The 22,520-nt window shown below is 44.2% G+C and overlaps 2 protein-coding genes across 4 annotated transcripts in view; both read left to right on the top strand.

Moving 5' to 3' along the window:
• The window catches only part of kat6a (K(lysine) acetyltransferase 6A), a 30,529-nt gene extending 23,337 nt beyond the window's left edge, over positions 1 to 7,192 (top strand). For 2 of the 3 annotated variants that reach the window (XM_068310184.1, XM_068310185.1), the window contains exons 14-17: positions 16 to 208; positions 303 to 1,004; positions 1,227 to 1,491; positions 1,581 to 7,192. In XM_068310184.1, coding sequence (XP_068166285.1) covers positions 16 to 208; positions 303 to 1,004; positions 1,227 to 1,491; positions 1,581 to 4,975 — 4,555 coding nt within the window. In that variant the 3' untranslated portion in view covers positions 4,976 to 7,192. The remainder of the gene's footprint in view (positions 1 to 15; positions 209 to 302; positions 1,005 to 1,226; positions 1,492 to 1,580) is intronic. The other variant, XM_068310186.1, reaches the window with a different exon arrangement.
• Positions 7,193 to 8,800: 1,608 nt separating this feature from the next.
• Positions 8,801 to 14,479, top strand: ap3m2 (adaptor related protein complex 3 subunit mu 2). Its single transcript, XM_068310554.1, has 9 exons — positions 8,801 to 8,901; positions 10,213 to 10,497; positions 10,583 to 10,754; positions 10,933 to 11,070; positions 11,228 to 11,313; positions 11,516 to 11,649; positions 11,787 to 11,994; positions 12,163 to 12,307; positions 13,098 to 14,479. The coding sequence occupies exons 2-9, from the start codon at positions 10,225 to 10,227 to the stop codon at positions 13,196 to 13,198; spliced, it is 1,257 nt and encodes a 418-aa protein (XP_068166655.1). The 5' UTR covers positions 8,801 to 8,901; positions 10,213 to 10,224; the 3' UTR covers positions 13,199 to 14,479.
• Positions 14,480 to 22,520: the final 8,041 nt, after the last annotated feature.

The raw sequence follows: 22,520 nt of genomic DNA, 5'->3' as shown, positions 1-22,520 counted from the left end.
TTCTGGTTTTATCAGGCTGGTCCTGGTGCGAAGGGAGAAGCTGGTAGTTAGTCACATGACTCGTCTCAAGGCCCGGCCGCGGCAGCTGGAGGTTGACCCTGAGTGTCTCCGCTGGACTCCTGTCATCGTAACCAACACCGTGGTCTCTGACGCCGACGGAGATGACGATGAGGAGGATGAGGAACAAGAGGAAGACACCCGCAAGGAGGTAAATCTTCGTAATTTAGATTTAAGATTAATTTAGAGTTTCCATACATTGTTTCATAATACTTTTTTTAACTTATCACTTCATCTCTTCATAGATCAAACCAAGTCACAAGGGCCCACCCATGTCGTGGCACATGCGCCAGGGAAAGAAGATGGTTGAAGAGGAAGAGGAGGAAGAAGAAGACGAGGAGAAGGGCTTTCTGGGGTTTCCCATCGGTCAAAGTTCTCCAACTTCAACTCCCATCCGTTGTCCACCCACTGTCCAAGAGCCAACGCGACCTCCTCCCCCGACTAATGGAGAACGCAGGCCACGAGGACGGCCACCCAAAAACTGGCCTTGGGGCAAGGTGAAAGACAGCGCGCGGGTGGGGCGGCCCCCTAAGATCCGCCCAGTGGCGGACGAGGATGATGACGATGATGAGAGGATAGAGGGAGGAAAAACCACCGCTGCCACCGGCCTGCCTTCCCTTTTTTCCCTTGATAGACAAGGGGAGTCTGCCGTCTTTCACTCCCTGGGAATGGCGAGGCACCCCTCCATAACCCCCACACGGCGAGGGCGGCCCCCGAGGAAAAAGAGGGGTCCTAAGCCCAGACTGATCGAAGGGCCCGGAGAGGGGCTGGCACAGTTTCCCGTGGCGTCCAGGTTAAACGCGTCTCCGCCCATCAGGAAGAGCTGCTTCAGCGAAAGCAGCGAAGAGGAGGAAGACGACGACGATGAGGATGACGAAGATGATGAGGAGAGGAGGGCGTGCTCCCCACCTATTCTCACCAAACCTGCCATGGGGCTCAAATGCAAGGTAAGAAAGACTTTCCCGCACTTAAATAATGTTATGATTCCAAATTTGAGTATGAGTCATTGTTGACGGAAATTTTTTTTACTGGAGCTCAAAAAAACAATCAATAAATTAGAATTGTATTGCATTCAGTTAGTATTTATGCATGAAGTGTGTCAGTGTGTTCATTTTAATTTACAACACATTTCAAAGACACACTTAACTCTGTAACCCGTTTCTGCCTAGAAGCCGCTGAGGAAACGACACTTTCGCCAGCGAAGCCACCCTCACAGCAGCGTGGTGACGGAGACCATTTCAGAAACCACAGAGGTGTTAGACGAGCCCTTCGTAGATTCTGACTCGGAGAGACCGATGCCCAGGCTGGAGGAAGAGACACCCCTGGGGGGACACCCACTGCACCGCTATCCACCAGCCCGCTCCGCTTTGAGGCTGTCAGACCCAGCACCCAAAAGGGGCCGGCAGTCCAACCTGACGGATTCAGAGGAAGACGGTGAGCAGGATCGTAGTATTCCTGGTGTGAATGTACAGTTTTTATGTGCAGCTTTACTAAAACTGACTCTCTGTCTTGTTGTTTCACAGAGTTGACACCTCTGCTGAAGCCTGTGGCTTCTCTGCCAACAGCACCATCCGAGATGTTAGCGTCCAACCCCGAAGTCCCAGTCAAGAAGAAAAAAGGCTGGCCGAAGGGGAAAAGCCGGAAACCCTTACACTGGAAGAAACGGGGACCCGGAAAACCGCCTAACGGTGGCTCCAACCATCAAGCGATCGCCGACAGCCAGGACCAAAGCGGGGATCCGCCACCCCCCAAAATCAAGATGAAGCCTGGCCGCAAGCCCCGGAGCTGGTATCTGCAGCGGGCCCAGGAGGAGGCGGAGAGGCAGGAACAGGAAAGACGGAGGCTGAACAAAGATCCTCAGCAGCTGCAGACGGACGACCGCAAGCGCCTCTGCAGAACCAACGCCGACAAACGGAGAGACTCCGACGAAGAAGACGACTATCTCCCCAAGCCCGTCGAACAGAAGCTGCCAAAGAGGAGAGGGAGACCGCCCAAGAACCGCGTTCTCTGTCAGCCGCCGCAGCCCGCTCCCAAACCGCCCCCCACCTCCGAGCCAGAAGAGGAAGAGGACGAAGACGAGGACACCGAAAGAGCGTGGGAGGAGGACAAACGCAGCCGTCCACCTTCGCGCCCGCTACTCTCTCCTTCTTCCAGTTCGTCCATCTCAGGGCCCCGGGCCCCTCAGTCCCGGCCTCAGGACGCAGATATGATTGACAGGGAGGAAGATGATGGGGAGGAAGAGGAAAACGGCAGCCTGGGCAGCGGGGGCAGCATCATCAACAGACGAGCGGTGATCGCACCTGGTCCCGGAAGCAGGCGCAGCGAAGACCACGACGCCGATGACGAAGGCGACGGATGCTTGGAGAACAAGAGTAACGGCAGCAACGGCGGCAAGAACAGAAAAGGTCAGGATTCTGAAGACGAAGACGAAGAAGACGAGGAGGAGGAGGAGGAGGAGCCCGCCTCTCGCGCGGGCTCGCCCCCGGTCAAAGAAGAACCCCAAGGCGGAGAGGCTTTTTTAGACATGGAGAACAGTGTGGCCTGCGACTACGTCAGCAAGCAGGAGGAGGAAGGCGAGGAGGAGGAGGAGGAGGCTGAAGAGGAGGTGGCAGCAGCGCAGGAGGCCAAGTCCCGTTCCGCTTCGTCCGACCCGCAGCAGGAGGAGCGGCGGCGCCGAGAGCAAGAGGAGTCCGCTGCGGCGGCGGCGGCCGTGGAAACGGTCACGTCCATGAGCGTCCCCTCTGAGCCCATGGAGCTGCAGCCTCTGCACCCCGACGACAAGGAGGTCACACTGTTGATGGAACCCCAGCACTCGAACCCCCACTCCCACCCTCACCAGCACTCCGACTACAAAGAGGAACTCGGCCACCATCACCCGCACCACCCCCACCACCACCACTCCAACGAGCTGGACCTGGAGACCATGCAGGCCGTCCAGTCGCTGACGCAGGGGGAGGCCCAGGACGAAGAGGCGGAGCCCCAACCGCACCACGGGGCCTACCAGGACTGCGAGGAGACCCTGGCCGCCTGCCGGAACCTGCAGAGCTACAGCCACGTGGGGGAAACCGAGGAGGAGGCGCTGGCGTTGGTTGAGGATTGCGGCGCCCCCCAGCATAGCAGTCCCCTCCCCAACGCCCCAGTCCCGCCCTTACCCGGTCAGTCCGTGCGTTCGGTGAACAGCCCTGGTTTGACATCCGGCATCATGGAGTCGGCGCCGTCGGGGCAGAGGGGAGGGACGCCCGGCCCGAACGGCGCGGGGGGAAGCGGCGGAGGCGGCGCCGGAGGGGGGTACACCCAGATCACCCCCGAGCATCCCAGTTCTCTGTCGGCGCCCTCCCAGCAGAACATGGAGACGTCGCCGATGATGGACGTGCCGTCCGTGTCGGACCACTCCCAGCAGGTGGTGGACAGTGGCTTCAGCGACCTGGGCAGCATCGAGAGCACGACGGAGAACTACGACAACCCCAGCAGCTACGACTCCACCATGGGCGGCGGCGGGGGGGGCAACAACGGGACGGGGAACGGTGGGAACGGAGGCGGGATGTCGGCCGCCATAGCCGCGGGAGCTTCCACAGCTTCGTCGGCGTCGTCGGCGTCTACCTCCTCGAGCTCGGCCACGCCGTCGTCCTCCTCCCAGTCCAACAGCTGCTCCTTCGTTCCGGCCCCCCCCAGCCTCACGTCTTCCACAGGAAGCGGAGGATCGCAGCTAGCGATGGGCAGCTGTCTGATTCAGCAAACGGGACCGGGGCCCAACGGTGGTGGCGCTAACGTAGGAAGTGCTGTCCCTCAGCCCCCGCCGCCCCCGCCGCCGTCCAACACCCCCAGCTGTGGTATCAAGTCTCCTCAGAGCTGCGTTGTGATCGAGAGGCCCCCCAGCACCAACCAGCAGCAACAACAGCAGTCACAGAAAAAGGTTCCACAGCAGCAACAACAACAAGCCCCCAACCCTCAGCCTTCACCTTCAGCCCCGCCCCCACCGCAGCAACAACAACAACAACAACAACAACAACAACAGCAGCAGCAGCAGGCCCTTTCCCAGTGCAGCATGGGTAACGGCTTTGCCTCCACGCCCATGATCATGGAGATCCCGGAGAGCGGAGGCGGAGGAGGGGGTCGCACCTTGTACGAACGCATGGGTCAGGACTTCGGCACTGGGGGGTACCCTCAGCCCTCCGCGACGTTCAGCCTGGCCAAACTGCAGCAGCTCACCAACACGATCATGGACCCCCACGCCATGTCCTACCCCCACTCGGCCTCCGTCACCTCCTACGCCACCAGCGTTTCTCTCTCCAACCCCGGCCTGGCCCCTTCGCCCCACACTCCCCTCCCACAGGGCCAGCCCACGATGACCCCGCCCCCAAATCTCGGCTCCAACTCCATGAATCTGAATCTTCCACTACAATGCAATATGCCCACCACCAACATCGGCCTGGGGCCCCCGCCGCACACGCAGCGGCTACAGGGCCAGATGGCCACCGTGAAAGGTCACATTTCTATCCGGTCCAAAGCCACTCAGCAGCTGGCCCCCGCCCCTCACCAGCAGCAGCTCTACGGCCGCAGCTCGGGGGCCGTGGCCATGCAGGGCACGCCGCGCACCCTGGCAGTCCAGCGCAGTATGATGCCAAACCTCATGCCCACGCCGGCGCCGTACAACTCCATGAACATGACCCCCCTCAACGCCATGTCGGCCGGCTACCGAATGCCCCAGCCCATGATGAACAGCGGTTACCACGGCAACCCCCCTTACATGAATCAACCAGCCCAGTACCCCATGCAGATGCAAATGGGTATGATGGGAGGGCAGGGTTATCCACAGCAGCCTATGCAGCCCAATCACCATGGAAACATGATGTACACTGGCCCCTCCCATCACAGCTACGCCGGCGTTCCGAAACAGTCGCCGTACATGAGCAGATGAGCAGCCGGGAACTGAGACAAGGAGACGTGTGGGACCAGGGCTGATACTCGCTGTTCTCTAAATGCCTACTGCTCCTCTTCGCCCTCCCCCCATCGCCCTGGCAGGCACAAGGGAGCAGGGGGGGCGACTGGAGACAGAGAGGTTCTTTGGGGTTTCCTGCTTTTCTGAGTTCTCATTTGGTCCCGTTTTGTTTGGGCTCGTGTTCCCTCCCCCCGATGGCCGATAGATGAACGGATTCCAGACTTGGTGGGGGTGGGGTGGGGGGGTGTACATTGACCTCGGCCTTACCATGCTGCTTCACAGATCATGGAGTGCCCTCCTCCACGTGATATGACGGAGGGGAATAGAGGGAGAGCAGGAAATGACAGGGAGGGGTCGCATAGAGACAATACAGGAGAACCTTGCCTGACTGACTGCAAAGAAAAAAACAATGGTTAACTGAATATATTCAACCATGCAAACAATCTTTTAATTATATGGGAAGCCTTACGTGAAAAAAAAAAGAGACAATGAAATATTGTAGGCGAACTCTTGTTTTTGTTTAACATAATGTTGAATCCTATTTTTGTTGTTGTTATTTTTGTTGATCGTTTTTTGAAATAATCGTGTGCAGTCCGACCTCTTATAATGCTTTGGTCTTTATATGTGTGGCACTCTGAAATCATGATACACCTTGTTGCTCTCTCAAAACACCCCGGACATGTTGGTGGCCGCACAGACAGACAGACGTCTGTGTTCTCTCTGCAGTATCTGGTGTACGAATAAACCACAAAAACAGACGAGAGGAGCTGGTTACTGTCTTTTTATGATCAGAAGTGAAATAAGTAGCATTATTTTTCCCATTTCCTGCCACTCTGAGATGTTCAGATGTAAATATTCTGGTACTTCCCGATATGTCCCCTTACATTACACACAAAAGTAACGTTACCCTCGTGAGCTGTCGCCAGTTGGTGGCTAGCTCAGGAAAATCAAGATTGAGGTGTTCTTGTCTACACTCCACTGAGAGACGGTGTACTATGTCAGCCTTTTTTTTTTACTCAGTTTAGGGAAAGCAGAACAAATAGGGGGATTTACATTTAACTGCTTTAAGGAACTCAGTTAACTATAGCTGATGTCCCTTTTTAAGTGTTAGTGACCCAAATAGGTCGAGGGATCTGCTTGTGATGGTATTTTTTTCCTGTATTTTTTATTGTAAATTTTTATTTTCTTCTTGCAAAATCCTGCACTCCCATTGACTAGAAACATGGCAGTAGACAGTTATCCTTTGTAAAAGGTTTTGCTCAAATGCCTGATCTAGTGCATGGTTCGGCCCTCGCACGAGGGTTCAGAGGTGAGTAAGTCTTGGGGTCCTGTTGGTAGTGGCGTTCGACTGGCGGGGTGAAGCGGTTGACCTTGTTGCTCCATGTACCAGTATTGACAGTCAAAAAGGAGTTCTCATTTTCTTATAGACCTGACATTGCATACTTTATTTGTGTGTATTGTTCTGTTCTGTACTTATGCTTTGTTGTATTTCTTTCTGAATTTTATCAGACTGGGCAGCTTTCTTTTATGACACAAGCTGACTCTTTTTGACTTTAGAAAACCTATTGTAGAGAAAATGTTTTTTTCTATAATATAAAAGGAAACTGACATTGATATTGGTACTGTCATTTTTTTTCCACTTTTGTTTCAGGAAAAAAACAATACATATTTTTTAGCTCGCCTCTTATTACTAAGAAATTCAAAATTTAAAAAAATTACTACTCACTTTTAGTGACTTCAAGATGCCTTTAACCTCTCCATTCCATCTCATCTCTAGAGTTTTTCTATCTTTGTGTAGTATATTAATGCTATTTTAAACAAAAGGACTACAAATATCTAAAGGTCACTTGGCATTCTTTTCTTTTTTTTTTCTTTTTTACTTGTGTGTGTATAGGATGACTTCCTTACATTTGAGAGGCATGTAAAAAGGAGCTCAGTATATTTGTCTGTTTATATCGCTTCCCTTTTTGTATCCTTTGTAATTGTACATGTTGCGTTGTATGCTAAGAGAGAGCGCAAAATAAAGAGAGGGACTGCTGTGCACAGTAAAGATTGATTTGCTCTCAGTGGCCTCAACTCTCTGCTCTGTCCCTGTATGTATTTCCATTTATTCTTTTTCCTTTCTTTCTTAGCAAGTACTTTCAAAGAACTCTGTACATTTTAACATAAAATGAAAATAAATTATGTTGAGCCATTCATGGTTTTGTCTCAGTTAAGGTCTGACCTTCATCTCTTGATTTGCTCCAAAATAGTAATCAATATGTACATACTCCAAAATAGACAACCCCAAGAATTAAAAATTCATTCATCTTACAAACCACTTTATCCGCCGTAGTGGATCAGCATATTGTGCTTTAATAGTTGGGAAAAAAATTCCCCGCATGGTTATACAACTAACTTCTCCAGACCACATAAAATTTTAATGGAGACTTTTTGCATCACTTTTGATGGGAGTACCTCCCAGTGAAGATGAGGAATGGACTTCATCAGGTTTGTCACGTATGGAACCGCTATGACTATTTGTGGCCACTGGGTGTCGCTGTAAGTGAGCAGGTCGTGTTCAGATTTGTCATTTCTGCTGCGTTAAACGCCCATCTGATCAAATTCCCTGGAGTCTGGCCACGATTATAAAAGAACAAATATTTAATTGTGCCTGCTTGAGTGAGGGGGGGGGATAAAATGCTTGATTCCTCCTCCTCCCTTCACAAGTATTTATATTGGCAGAAAAGCAACAAGCAGCCATGACAGACCTATCACTAAAATTACCTGTAAGGCTTACAGTAATAATAAGGTTAATCTGTTTACCATGGGTGTTTTCATGAGTGTTGATCCTTTATCTTAAGGGCGTGAGTTGCAGTTGAATAAAATGACCTCTGACGTGAATTCCCATTCATTGTGAACAAATTTTTGATTCAAATTTGTAAAGTCTCAAAATCAAATGTAACTCTCCTGATTCACGCTCTTGATGCTCTTAATCATGGGACAGAATATAGAATAGTAGCAGCTGCCAACAAAACGTCATACAATATGGACAGACCGTTGAAAGGTCTGTTTGTGTTATTTTGTCCTGTCGTTATTTGCAGTGTGTTTTATATATAATGAATAAATTTTGCAGAGGCACAAAACACTTACTTGAAAGTTTTGTTAGAATTACCCAAGGGCAAGGTCTAGAAACAGAACAGATCACAAGATCTTTGTTTTCTGTGTGTTCAAACAACATGCACTTTCACAAGTGTTACTAAATGATTCAACAACATGTCATATAAGTTTATGGGGTCATTATATTTTTTCCAGTACTTACAAAAATGAAATAGCACAAGAACAGTAGAAGATGTTGGTGTCTGGCGATGCATAATGTTTATAGCTGGTAATAGCAACTAAAAGCTCTCTACTAAGTACTGGACATGTAATAGCTTATGATCCTAAAGTGTTGTTTTATATCCTGACGTTTCATTTTTTTAGTTATTGCGCACAAAAATCCAATTTAATGAGCTGCATGCATCGGCGCACGAAAAGCGCAAACACTCCGTGAAGGTTTGATCCATGTTCCTGCATCTCAGTGTGAATGGAGCACAAGTCGTAAGATGAAATCTGATACTGGAAACAAAATGTCAGACCTGCTGCAATTTCAGGCCAATCAGCAGACATTATTACTAGTGTTTACCCAACAGCTCGCTCCATTGTCCAATCGTAATCGGGTTAATGGCTGCTAGCTACCGTGTTGTGGACCTATGACAAAATTGAATGGGCGGGATTTTACGCGATCTCTGGATTCTGATTGGTTGGCTGAGGATACTTCCTCACATCGGTCTCCTCTCCACCTAACGGGAAGTAAGACGGCGGCTTGATCTCTCAATGCTAGGAACGGCAGAAGGCGAGACGAAAACGAAACCAACTTGTCTTTGGTAAGTCATTTGTGATTTAAAAAAAAATGTCTCAACTGACAACTGTTTTTAGAACGCTAAGTGCAGTGTTTTTATGAGGATGTACTTCCATCCCCTCGTACCGGCTGACGAGGCCTTTCGTCTGTCATGGGACTCGGAGGCAGGAGGAGGGATGTTCAGCATCCCGGGTGTCGATCGGGGCCTTCATCTGGTTAGCGGACAGTTCCTCTGTTAAATGTACCATTGTAGTAATAATTCAGAGAAACGCGCAGTTTGTTCAAGTTCTTGTGCTTTTACGCATAATTAACGAATGATCTGGTGTCGTATTTCACAGCGAACACAAGTTGACGGTAAGCGGATCCTCCTATTCAGTCCAGACGTGTTTGCCAGAATTCCAATGAGATAATTAAAATTTTAAAGTGACCCTTTAGATGTAATTTTAATGCGTTGGCTGAACGTAAAATGTCGTGAAATGGAAAACCCCGAAAGTGTGACTTCATAATGCTGAAACTTGTATAAATAAAAAATATATATATATATATATAAAAACTAATATAATTTTCGAACATGCACTACCCTTCAATGTTAAAGCAGATGAGAAACACTCCTGACTCCACCCTCACTTATCTGGATCCACTCCAGATGGAGTTGAATGGATTCTTCAATAATTACATTTTTAAACCTTTTTTTCCAGAGTTTTATAAAAATCTGTCAGATGTTTCTTCTGTATTTTCACAGACAGTCCAGTGTTGGACAAAACATTCCCTCTGTTTCAGAGCTAAATGGAAGTAACTCCAAGAGGGAGAGACATGTTGAAGCAGATCGATTAAATTCAACCTCAAACCAAACTTCAATGATCTACAGAAGATGAGAAGTTTCATTAAAAACCTGAAGTTTTTAATGCATAACTTACCCCATCGTTCCTCTGTGACACGGTATCCTCCAAAGTAGTTCATGCATAATTTACCAAGAATGTGGAAAAGAATTTTCACTTAAAATTTAATGATTTCTTACCATTAAATTTTATAAACATCTGTTGATGTTTATGAAAAACAAATACACACCGGTGACCGAACTGTCCACATGATGACTTGATACGTGTTTAGCTAACAGACCTGTCCCCTGTTATGGCAATGCCTTATATATCTGGCACTGTCATCATCATCCTTACTGTTTTAGTCCATGAAGAATGCATCACAAGGAGAGTGTTTTAGAATTTATTTGGTATATTTTTGACCCGTACTTGATCACATGAAAACTGAGCTGGGCTATTACTTTTAACGTTTTCGTCACATTAAGTCACATGAATTGCTTTTCTCTCTCTATTGTTAGCCTCCAGCCAAAATGATCCACAGCCTGTTCTTAGTGAACGCCTCAGGGGACATCTTCCTGGAGAAGCACTGGAAGAGTGTGGTCAGCCGCTCTGTGTGTGACTACTTCTTTGAAGCACAGGAACGAGCTACCGAGCCAGAGAACGTCCCACCAGTGATCCCCACGCCGCATCACTACCTGATCAGTGTTCTCAGGCATCGCATCTACTTTGTTGCAGTCATCCAAAGTGAGGTGCCACCGCTTTTTGTCATCGAGTTCCTTCACAGGGTAGTCGACACATTTCAGGTGGGTTCCTGTGCACGATCTGCCTAATTTAAATTACGTATGTGTGTGTTTCTACCCATGCACAGCCCGTGGTCTTTCTTCTCAGGATTATTTTGGAGTGTGTACCGAAGCTGCTATCAAGGACAACGTGGTGGTGGTCTACGAACTACTGGAGGAGATGCTGGATAATGGATTTCCATTAGCCACGGAATCAAACATCTTGAAAGAGCTGATTAAGCCTCCCACCATCCTCCGGACAATGGTCAACACCATCACAGGTACCATCTGTGTACAAGTTAAACAGCGTCTGTAAAATTCAAACTGAACTGGAGTAACTAGTGAGTGAACTGAGATCCCACTCAGATAAAATGATGATGTGAGGTCATAAATGTCAAAAAAAATACTGGATGGAATGAGCGTCAACCCTTTACACGTGCTGGTTATTTAATATTACAGGTAGCACCAACGTTGGTGAGCAGCTGCCCACTGGCCAGCTGTCAGTGGTGCCATGGCGACGCACCGGAGTGAAATACACTAACAATGAAGCGTATTTTGATGTGGTGGAAGAGATAGATGCCATCATCGATAAATCAGGTATCCTTCTGATGTCAAAAAATTCGCTGTACCACATTGATCGTTACTCTGTTACAAATTATTGTCGTTCATTTATTTGGGACAGAAGCATTTTCATTTACCTGATGTTTGCTTTATGGCAACCCCCCACCCCCCCACCCCCAAACATCCTGCTCAGGCTCCACTATTACAGCAGAAATTCAGGGGGTTATAGACGCCTGTGTCAAACTGACAGGAATGCCCGACCTCACGCTTTCATTTATGGTGAGTTCTTTCGTTTGCAGAATTTCCAACAATGCGGAAATAATTTTATTTGATCCAGACTCATTTAGAACATGTGATTTAAAAAAAATTTTTTTTTACCTTTTTGTAATTGAAATACTTTGGAAAGGGATTGACTGCACATGAAGTAAACATAAAAATAGAAATATCACCATCACAACCATTTTTGTCCTCTAACTCCCAGAATCCTCGGCTCCTGGACGATGTCAGTTTCCACCCTTGTGTTCGGTTCAAGCGCTGGGAAGCTGAGAGAATCCTCTCCTTCATCCCGCCTGATGGAAACTTCCGGCTGCTCTCTTACCACGTCAGCTCACAGAAGTCAGTGTCGTTAACAGTCATCTGCAGTAGATCCATGTGTTTGATCCAAACCCACTGTCTTCATTGTCTTTGATTCTGTCTTGAGCTGGGTATATCAAATAATGACTGATCTTGTTGCTGGCCCGTTTTATCTTCAGCCTGGTAGCCATCCCTGTGTACGTAAAGCACAACATCACCTTCCGGGAGGGGAGCTCGCAGGGGCGTTTTGACTTGACCCTGGGACCCAAACAGACCATGGGTAAAGCAGTGGAGTCAGTCCTAGTCAGCAGCCAGCTGCCCCGGGGTGTCCTCAATGCCAACCTCAACCCCTCCCAGGGGACATACACCTTTGACCCAGTCACAAAGGTATTTAAAAATGAGTTGGTAACGCAACTGACATGTACATGAACACGGGAATGAACCGATGTAGATTGTTGTAGACCTAACATGGTGTCATTTAGACCTGCATTCTGTAGAAAAAAGATGCCACTACTTTTCCCAGCTGATCTCACTATGTTTTGTGTTTTGGCCAAGATGTTGTCATGGGATGTTGGTAAGATCAACCCGCAGAAGCTTCCCAGCCTGAAAGGCACCATGAGCCTGCAGGCCGGGGCCTCCAAACCTGACGAGAACCCCAGCATCAACATCCAGTTCAAGATCCAACAGATGGCTATCTCAGGTATGCACAGACCTGCAGGCACATTTAACTAGCCACCACCACTTATGTCCCACAGCTCTGACTGTGGGCTTTAGGAAGGAAATCTATGGAAAAAAACAAAATTGGCTCTTTTAGGTAACCCCATATTTTTAAAATTTTCTAAAGTTCATTTCCACTTGACAATTTGATGGGAGTGTAACTTTCCCCCTAATACACAAGAGGAGCTTTACTCAGCTGACAACCACCTGACTTCTCCACTGTTGTGACTGCATTAAAACAATGACCACTAGATGGCGACAGATGGAACAAATCTGCCTCCTCATGATGCATTTATTTATAATCACTACTGTCCTCTAATGAACAGCCTTAGTATTTTATTGATATTAGCTGACATATTTCCTAAATATCTCCAAATATTATTAAGGATTTTATCAATGAGAAAATGTTGAAAAAATTGTTGTTGTTTTTTTTAAACAAAGGCAATGTTGTCATTCATGTTTTTATTTTAAACTACAATGTGTTTGAGCTTAGCTAAGATAAAAAGTGAGGACAAAAAGTCACTGTCGTGATCTGGACACATTATATTTTCAATCAGAAGCCTATGAGAGTCGTCAACAGTTATATTCTGGGGAAGATCAGACGCTTTGTGTTGTGACTTAAATGTAATGGTTGTCCTGATCTGAGGACAGTGGGTGTGAGAACCGATGCTGACATCTCTCTAACTGTTGCAGTGTTGCACCTTGATCAGTTTTGGTGATGGAGATACACACAATTCCTGTATCATGTTTTGGTGATGTATTTGTGTCAACAGGACTGAAGGTGAATCGACTGGACATGTATGGTGAGAAGTACAAACCTTTCAAAGGCATCAAGTACATGACGAAGGCGGGCAAGTTCCAGGTCCGGACATAAAGACTCAAGCTCTGGGACAAATTGATCAAACCAACAGGAAACTGAGGGGTGATCTGATGGGGGAGGGGAGCTGGTACATTCCCTGTGTAAATGCTTTTCAGGACTGACATTACAAATATCAGAGACTCGTTGTGGCATCACACCATCAGACATAACAACCTCTGTCACAGCAAACGTCCTGTGAACTTCTCTGTTTAAACTGGACCAGGACCAAACCTGATTCCACTATTTTGTTGTTTCTGTTAACATAATTTCTCAATCATAATTTAAACGGCATGGCCAAAGTAAACCCAATCTGTTCCAGGAGAAACTGTCCAGTTTGTGTCAATTCATGCTTCTTCAAACTCTTCTTCTGCTGTCAAACTCCCAACAGACACACAGGTAACAACGTGATGCTGGAAATCGGATCTGTTGTCAGTCATCTAAAACAAATCACAGTTATAGAGCTTCCCATATCAAGGGGCCTCTACGAGAGAAAATAGTGGTGTTTTGGTGCAGCATCGGACATCAGACTAATACTGTGGATCGGGTGGATATGCTGTCTAATCCTAGACTTGCTCCTAAATCTTATAGAATGAGGTCTGATGTTTTTTTTCTTGAATAGAATGGAAGGCATTTACACCATATCCTAACGGCACTTGAGATGACAGCATTCCTCATCCCCTTTGCTCTGTTTTTAGCTCTTTTCTGTTTGTTTTTTATGTTATTGTGTTCTTGCTTCTCTTCAATGACACAACGGTTTTGTCTGTGGTGCAAGAGTCAGTCGACTGACATGTGTCAGTAACACTGGAGTCCTTTCAGGGGCGTGCACGTATGTCAGCTGGTACCAACGTCTTTTTGCTGAGATGGATTTAACTGGAATTATATGAGCTATTTATTAAAATGGTTAAATGTTTGTATGTTTTGTTCATCTTAGATGATTTATAAAACAAACCAGGATCTATTTGCTAAAGGAGTGTCGATACAGGGTTCGTCACGTCTGCACTGTGGACATACAATATGTTCTGTTTGGTTTCTTCACATTAACACTGAGCAAAGACGACAAATGTTTCATCCTGTAACTTTAAGTCCACCTCAGCTGTTCCAGTCAGAGAAACTGTTAACATCCATCTAAAATCTTTCTAGCCCTTCAAACAAGAGGAGTGTATTCTGCTGTGTGTTGTGCTGAGTGACCAGGTACCTCAGAAACATTGGAGAAAAGTTTGATTTTCATATGTGTTTGTTAAACACCCTCCAATGGAGCATTATAATGGTGTAAAAATAAAGATTTGTTGCATTGTAGCTGAGTGATGTATAATTATTTGATGTGTTTTATAAAGTGGAGCTAAATATTTGTTTTTCTCACATGAAGGTGGGTTTGTTTCTTAGGCACACATCAACTAAAATGTTCAGTATTTTTACTTTGAATCCCACCTGCATATTGCCCATGAACTAACAATGTGACCTCTTTGTATTTTCAAAATAATTCTTTTGAAACATTTTCCAGTGTAATCCTAGTTTTGCATGAGGATGCCATCCATCCAACGTGTGTAACTCCTTTGACATCCTAGAAATTTAAAATTTGTTCAAAATTTTAGAAACATGTTTTGATTTGTGTTGCGAAGAAGACATCAGAAACCACTGAAGTAGTGCATTCACTGTACTGGGCTGTAAGTTAATAGTGTGTGTCTTGTTCAGATTTTAATATTTTTTAATGTACGCAGCATCATCACCAAAATTTATGAGGGACGACACTTTGCTGAACCCTCAGATTAAATTGCGATAGAATAGTGTTATTATTACATCTTCTGATGGTTCCTTTAAATTACGTTTTCTGCTCCATCTTTTCTTAGATCACCACTCTACTGAGTTTAACTACTTATATTTTGTATTTAGGACAAGATAGAGTAATTATTGAAATTTGTTTTATAAGAAATATGTTTCTGATTGGCCCAGTGGAAAATAAAATTTGAAAAGAGAGCTCAAAAATGTTTCATTTACTTCTACTTGACAACTATGAGATCTGTAGGATGCCAAACTGAGACTAAGGCTTATTTCTCCTGTGTTTTTTTTCTCTCAGGAGCAAAAAGATGCAATAAATCTCAAATTAGTCTCCTTTTAAGTTTCAGAGGAGATCTCAACAAGGTCTAATTATCAGTTTCTAATAGTTTCACCTATTTCTCCTTGCAAATTTTAGTAGAAACATACGAGACACATGTTAGACATCTATAGATCTATAGAAGAGCAAACCTTGAGCAGTAAAATTTTCCTTTGGGAGTGGCTATTCAAATTAGAATTAAAATATTTTCTTTAAGTCTCAGTCAGTGTTTTGATGTTCTAAACAAAGCAGTGCATATGTACTATTTGGTCACGTGGTACCTGAAGGTGTTTCTACCTGAGGACGGTGTTGTAATAAAATCCATGATGACTGCAGGTCATAAAACTGCGTCTCTTGATCTGAACACATGGACCAAATCAGGCCAGGAGGGGACGCAGTTCCAGAGCTTTGGCCTCCTCCCATCTCAAGGTGTCTCAACATCTGGTTTTAAACACACTTATTACGTCACATGCGGTGAATTATAACCCACTTTAAAATTCAAGTTACCTACTGAAAGTACATTACACCATCGAAAGGGCTGCTTTCTATCATCTCAACATTTGACAATATACTATTTAAACGCCATCATGATCGTGTGACGTCATTCTCCCCGCCTTACTCCAGCTGGCAGGACTCCACTCCATAATTTACTGAGAACTTTAACCCTTCCAAAAAAATCTACAACCCCCCTCTCCACCTCTGGCTCGGTTTCACCTTCATCGTGGGCTAAGCAGCTTGAAGTCAGAGTTATGTCATCGCGCTAATTCTCTCTCTCTCTTTTTTTTTTTTTTTCATCTCTGTGGTACAAGAGTATTTCTTAAAGTTGAAAAGTTATTACATTCATATATTCAGCCTTCGGATGCTGTAATTGTGAACTCCAGAAGTTTTGTTTTATTTTCTCTTCATTTTGCAAAACGCCTCTGAAGTCTGAAGTCTGTCTGAGCCATCGAGTCATTTTGAGACCATTTCGCAGCGGGTGGTAGGTTCCATCTTTTTTACTCTGAATATTACAACAGTTTTTGCAAACTTGCTAAAATCATTCTTGGATATTTTCAAAGTTTGATTTTCTTTATTTAAACCTTATTATACAGCCGACAATATATCTGATATTTGCATGATGGATTGTTATGTTTGCGGATGATATCATGATGAGATCTGTAGGATGCCATCATGATATCATGTCTGATACACTTTTCTGGAATATATATAATTTATTGACAGATTTTGTGTCATTTGTTGCTAAATGACGTAAGCAGTCACATCTATCAGTTTAGTTCTGGACGGTCACGTGGTTGTAAATTAAATGTGTATTCAGGCGGGGGGAAAGTGTGTCTTTTGTCACGCCGGGCCATTACCCGTCACTGACAGTGCTGTAATGTTGGGTGTGATCTGCTGCAGGTGATCACTGTTATCTTAACGGAGATCTAAGGAGCCTGTTAGTGTCTGTTTGATCCGTGTGGGGGGGGTTTGCCCCCCCGCCCCCCGTGGGCAACCACGTGGACATACAGTAACAAAAGCAGCAGGGGGGTGACTCGGCCGCTCCTCTGGCTGCAGCCCCGGTTCACGTCCCGCCACAATTATGCTGATTCAACGGCGAGCGGAGGTGGGAGTGCCTGACTCAGCTTCTCATTGCCAAAGTTGCCTCGGTAGAGTTTATCAATAGATAAATACATTGATAAGCAGCTGATCTGACACAAAATAGATATATTAAGCTTAGTTTTCTTCGTGTTGTTGCATTGAAATGGCCTAAGTGTTAACCACGTGGTTTTGGAAATACAAAACTTCTATCAGTGCCATATTTTTTGTGTACTTGATTACAAATGGTTTACTTTTCTGTTTCTATTGAGAACATTAGCAGAGTGAACTAACACATTGGGCTGGCTTATAACTAATATTTTATTACCAAATACTTCAAACTACAAGCTACACCAGAGCTCCCCATGTGGTAAGAGCCCCAAAAGTGAAAATGTAATTAGATTTTTTGATGTTTCCATGAACACTTGGTCATCTCTAATGTCTTGAAGATTATGGAGTCTATGAACATTATTGCACTGTAATCTAGGTAAATATATGTATAGAACTGCATTACTGAAAAGTTATACCATTTTTGATGCCTCACTGAGGTCTTAGCACAGGTTTTATACATGTACATGTAAATTAAAGCTGTCTATTTTTTTTTTTCCACTAAATTATTTAAGTTGATTTTAAACTCCACTAAATTGCAGTTAACATTTAAAAATCATGTTCTACACAGCCGAGAAACCAGTCTGTAGTAAAGCACCACTGAACATTCTCAACACAATGCACCTTATTGACGGGTGACCGGATCGTGTGACCACAAGACAAAGAAGACTGTTGCCGGCATCAACTTCTCAACCCCCGTTTTTCACGGAGAAAAGTTCCCAGTCAGCGTGGAGTCTGCCATTAAACCTCAGTACCTTCTCAAACTGTTCATGTAGGACTGGTTGGCAATGAGCCAACTGGATTCACGGCACTTACAGCTGTGTTTGTAACGGAATCATGATTTAGGGGTGTCAGACAAAAACATCTAATAATATCACATGTGATCCAGACTTTATACCAAATATTGACATGAATACAGGAGTTGGGGAGTGACGTCTAACAGGATGATAATGGTTAATGGATTATTTATAAATTTAACACAATGAACTAATGATTTCAGCTCTGCTGCATATTCAACCTCATTACCCTTGCGCTATGCAACTGACACCTATAACAGTCTGATGGATTGCATGCACAGGTTGCATGCTGGGAGAATCTAGGTTAATTCAGGGAACGTCCTATAATTTCTACCTGAGAAATCTGTCATTCCTTGATATGCGATTTTAGAAAACACCCATAGAGCATAATTTTAGGCTTGCACAAGAATTTGATATCTATAATGTATAAACCCTCTTTCCAACCATAACTGCTGGGCACTGCCAGAATTTGATATATGGTCATTAGATAGACAGATTTCCACTTCTCCACATAGATAAAGAACATCTTGGCATCCAGCTACATCAGGAATGGCGCACATTTATTTTCATGTGCTCAGAAGATTAAGTGGTGGAAACTTAATGGTATGCAGGGATGACATTAAGTGGTTATAATTGGTTTTGGATCATTTCTGATATGACAAAATGGAAGTGAAAAGGAAAATACTGTTGACATTGTCCTCATTTGGATTGTATAGCATTGCATGGTGTGATACTACGTAAGGTTCACCAGTGCTCTTAGATAATATTATTCTTGAATCACCAAAGCTTTCATGTCAACCATCAGACAAGAAATTTGCACATACTCCCAGCTTGCAAAAACATTTTGACATTATTTTTGGCTACAAAATAAAGTCTAAATTTGTTATCAGTTGGATCAATAACTCATCTTTGGTATGCAGGAAATACTAAAAGAAAGTATCCTTTGACATATAGGATGTTTTGCTTTTTCTGTCTCTGTGCAGTCATTGCATTCTTCCTGACTGTGCCTAGACTGGCCAGACTACACAATGACCACCCGGATTCAGCTACGACATCTGGATTGTGGTGGACCACAGCACACCTCGCAGGGCATCTGGCAAAGATGGACTCCATTCTGAAAGTTATCACCCAGATTCTACAAGACCACCCGGGTGACCAAGAACACAGTATAATTATTGACATGTCCCTAGAGGACTCAAGTTAGAAGACCAATCTGGACTTCACTGTTTGGCAACAACCAACAGTATTGAAGTGTTGAGTTTTAGGTCTATTTTTTAATCGTGAGTGTGTTTTTCTGTGTTTTTTTTAAATTCTCCTATTTAAGAGACAAAATAACCACACTGTCAACATGCCCAGGGAGAGGACAGGGCCTGGCCAGCTATCAGAGGACATTTGCAAATTCTCTACAGACATCGAGAAGGCTCAATCTCACTTTTTGAATAAGAACTCTTTGGAGAAGACATCCCCTCTGAGCAAATATATTGAGACTGAGCATGAGCAGGCAGGGCTGTTCTCTCTATCTCCCTTTGATTCCTCGCTGGATGCCACTCTTGAGCTCCAGAAAAAAAGGAGGAAGAAATGTGGCGCCTGCACTCCTTGCCTCCGCAAGGAAAACTGCGGAACCTGCCCGAGCTGTCTGAATCGCAAGATTGGCAAGCAGATTTGTAAGCTGCGCAAATGTGAAGAGCTGAAGAAGAGGCAGAACGAGTGGGAGGTATGAAAAGTTCACTAATTTCTGATAATGTTATATTTATTGTTTGAAGTAATACTTCTATAGTGTTAGTACACAAATGATTCTGAGCTTAAGAAGAAGACTGCAAACATTTGGGTCAAGGAGTCCAAAATATTGTATTTTATAACTATATTAATGAAACCTGTAATTACTGTCTGAAAGACAATGAAGCTGGCTCTGAATAAAGTGAATATGACAGATAGGACAGGACAGGGTAAAAACTGGTCTGAATCTGAGTCTGTCCTGATGATTGACCCAGATGATCTAGTTTCACCTCCGATCCTACTGGTTCCAATGGCGTCTCAGAGATGCCAGGCCTCCATTATGATTAAACATGTTGGATATTTACAAGTTAAGTGTCAATCCCTACATGAAAGCCTTCCCAACAGGACCTATGACAGACACTTCCTGGATAAACTAATGGTGCTGCCAAGCAGCAGTTTACATTTTAGGGTTTCGGGTTGGTGCCCACTGGCATATTACTGTTGAAGGACTGTAAACCAAAAGTTAAAATCTCACTTTCCGGTCTCTGTAAAAGATAGCTTACCACATCATATCAAACATTTGGTTATCCACAATGTGTTTTCTTGCTAACTTCTATCTTGGAAAGATGCTTCTCCATGAGGCGGTGCATTCATTGCTTCTTGTAGCACAGGAATATTTTTCCTCACCTAGTCTTGCAATCCTATCATGCATGATATCCCATTATTTTCAGATATTGTTTGAAATTGAAGAGAGGATCATCTCTGCAGGCGGAAATCAATTTTATAATCTGTTAGGATTTGAAGCTATAGAAAATCACCTGCTCGGACTGGGCTTTGTCACCAGAAGCTTCTTTCTTGTCCAGATGGGCAGCTGTGTAGGGACAGTGTCAACTACAAGAGAACACGGAGTGTCCCTCCACTAATTTTCTTTCTGCATTCATGACAAATAAGTTGCTTAATGAATCCACTCTCACAAATTAAGTTTTACAGCTACAGGTGTCACCATTCACACCACCTTTTTCTCTCAAGCAGGGTTTTATGTTTGACACTTGTCCAGGCCTATCACACTTTTACAGGAAGTGGATTCCAAAACTCAAGTTCGATAGTTGTACGTCCATCACCTCTTACAGTAAAAGGTGATGGAAGTTTTGATCCAAGGAGACCAAGCTTTACACAGTAATGTAAAGCTTTTAAAACACGATTAAAGACCAATTCTTTTACTGAATAAAGATAGTTTGAAATTGTTACAAAATCCAAAACATGACAGAGGGTTTATCCAGTCTAATGACAGTCACAAGGTAAATTGTGACTACTGTAGGTATTAAACACTCAAAACAAATGGCAACAGGTTTCTGCTGAGTCTCTGTTGGACATTTAATAGGCTTTTGATTCTCTTATCAAACTATTAGTTAACAACTACGTTGAAATTTCGTCGACCATTTTTCTGATAATTCACTAATCAAAGAATAAATTGATGAATCAAGCAAATACCCAGGCAATTCCACCAGTTACCTAGACAATAGATTTATACTAGCACTCTGTCAGCACTGCCTACACTGTGTAGCAGAGTTCTGAGGCCACTCAGCTCCAGTATGTGGATGTTTAATTCATGATGATGTGTTTAGAGACCTGAAATTCCGGTTTAACAATTAGGGAGGTACACCAACTTGTTTCTACACTACCTGAGGTGTAGTTAATTCAGATAATAAATAGATTTTATTAAATTGTTGTAAAAATGTTATAACCGTTCAGATGGATAACTTTCTTCATACTTGTTCCTGTTGTGCAAATGCTTCACATGTGACTTAAAGCTGTGGTAACAGACTGTTAGTGGACACCATGTGTGTTTGCATGGCTGAATTAGTGAGGGCTTCAGAACAGCAGCAGTGGAGAATTCCTGCAGTTGCCTGGGCTTTGTCCTTTGACCTCCAGGTCCTTGGATAAGGGTGGGGGTTAACCTTAGGTATTTTCTATTTGTGTGTGTGTGGGTGTGCAAAGAAAGACAAAGAGTGGATGTTTTTTAAAGTGTGCACTTGCACGTTAATGGAAGTGCACGTGCATGTGTGGCTCTTTGTTTCTATGTTCATCGGTAGCGTGAACGGGGGGATGGGATGAAAAGCCAAACAGGAGGACAGGAAGATGCAGCTAATGGTCAGCAGTAATTGAGGAGGAGGAAATGGGTAAAAAATGGTAACGTGTTACCAAGAAATGGACACTGCATGCTTCTCCAAAGGTTAGGTTTGTCACAGAGAATTTAACTTTTATTTTGAGTATTTAATAATTCTTTGGAGTATCAAGAAATAAAAAAGATGTTAAAAAGGTTCCAATGTTTCTGGAATTAAACTTCAATGTCATATGAATTGCAGTCATCACTAAAAGTCTCTCATATGAATTCTAATAGTTCATTCATCATTATAACTCTGCTATCCTGGCAGATGTTGAGATCCATCACAAGACCCTAAAATACTAGTTAATGATGCAAATTGTGTTAAATATTCTCAATACGTGTTTCTAATCCATTCATATTTTCTGTGAACATTGATTCAAAACAAGGATTTCTCAAATCAAAATAATATTGATCAAGCAACTGTAGGGATCACTAACTTCTGGCCTTATTATTGTGTTCAATTTGCAAATTCAGAACACTTTTTTAAACTCCTTTACTCTTTTCTCAACACATTCTGTATCAACTTTTGAAATCCAAGAAACCTAAACATAGAAGCATATCACGCGTCCTCACTAAAGGAAGAGCTCATGGGTGGAGATGACTTTGCAGACAAGCACAAAGTATTTTGACGTTGAAGAGGAGTCGATTTATTCCATTTCAAATACGAGCCTAAAGACATGTTGGTTTGTTCTTTGGATGATACACAGTAGTTGTTGGTTTTCATTTCAGCAACTCAAAATTTAAAATAATTATTATTCATTTTACAACCTCATTTCTTGTTCGAGTTTCCCTGGAATTGATGTTGAAAATGAAAAGATAGGATAGAGGAAAAGAGGAGAGAGAGAGCTGGTTGGTGTCAGCATGGAGCGCTCCTCACAGTTA

Source organism: Antennarius striatus, chromosome 3 (genome assembly GCF_040054535.1).
Source record: "Antennarius striatus isolate MH-2024 chromosome 3, ASM4005453v1, whole genome shotgun sequence".
In the NCBI taxonomy this organism is placed as follows: Eukaryota; Metazoa; Chordata; class Actinopteri; order Lophiiformes; family Antennariidae; genus Antennarius; species Antennarius striatus.
This window is presented reverse-complemented; position numbering and strand designations above follow the sequence as displayed.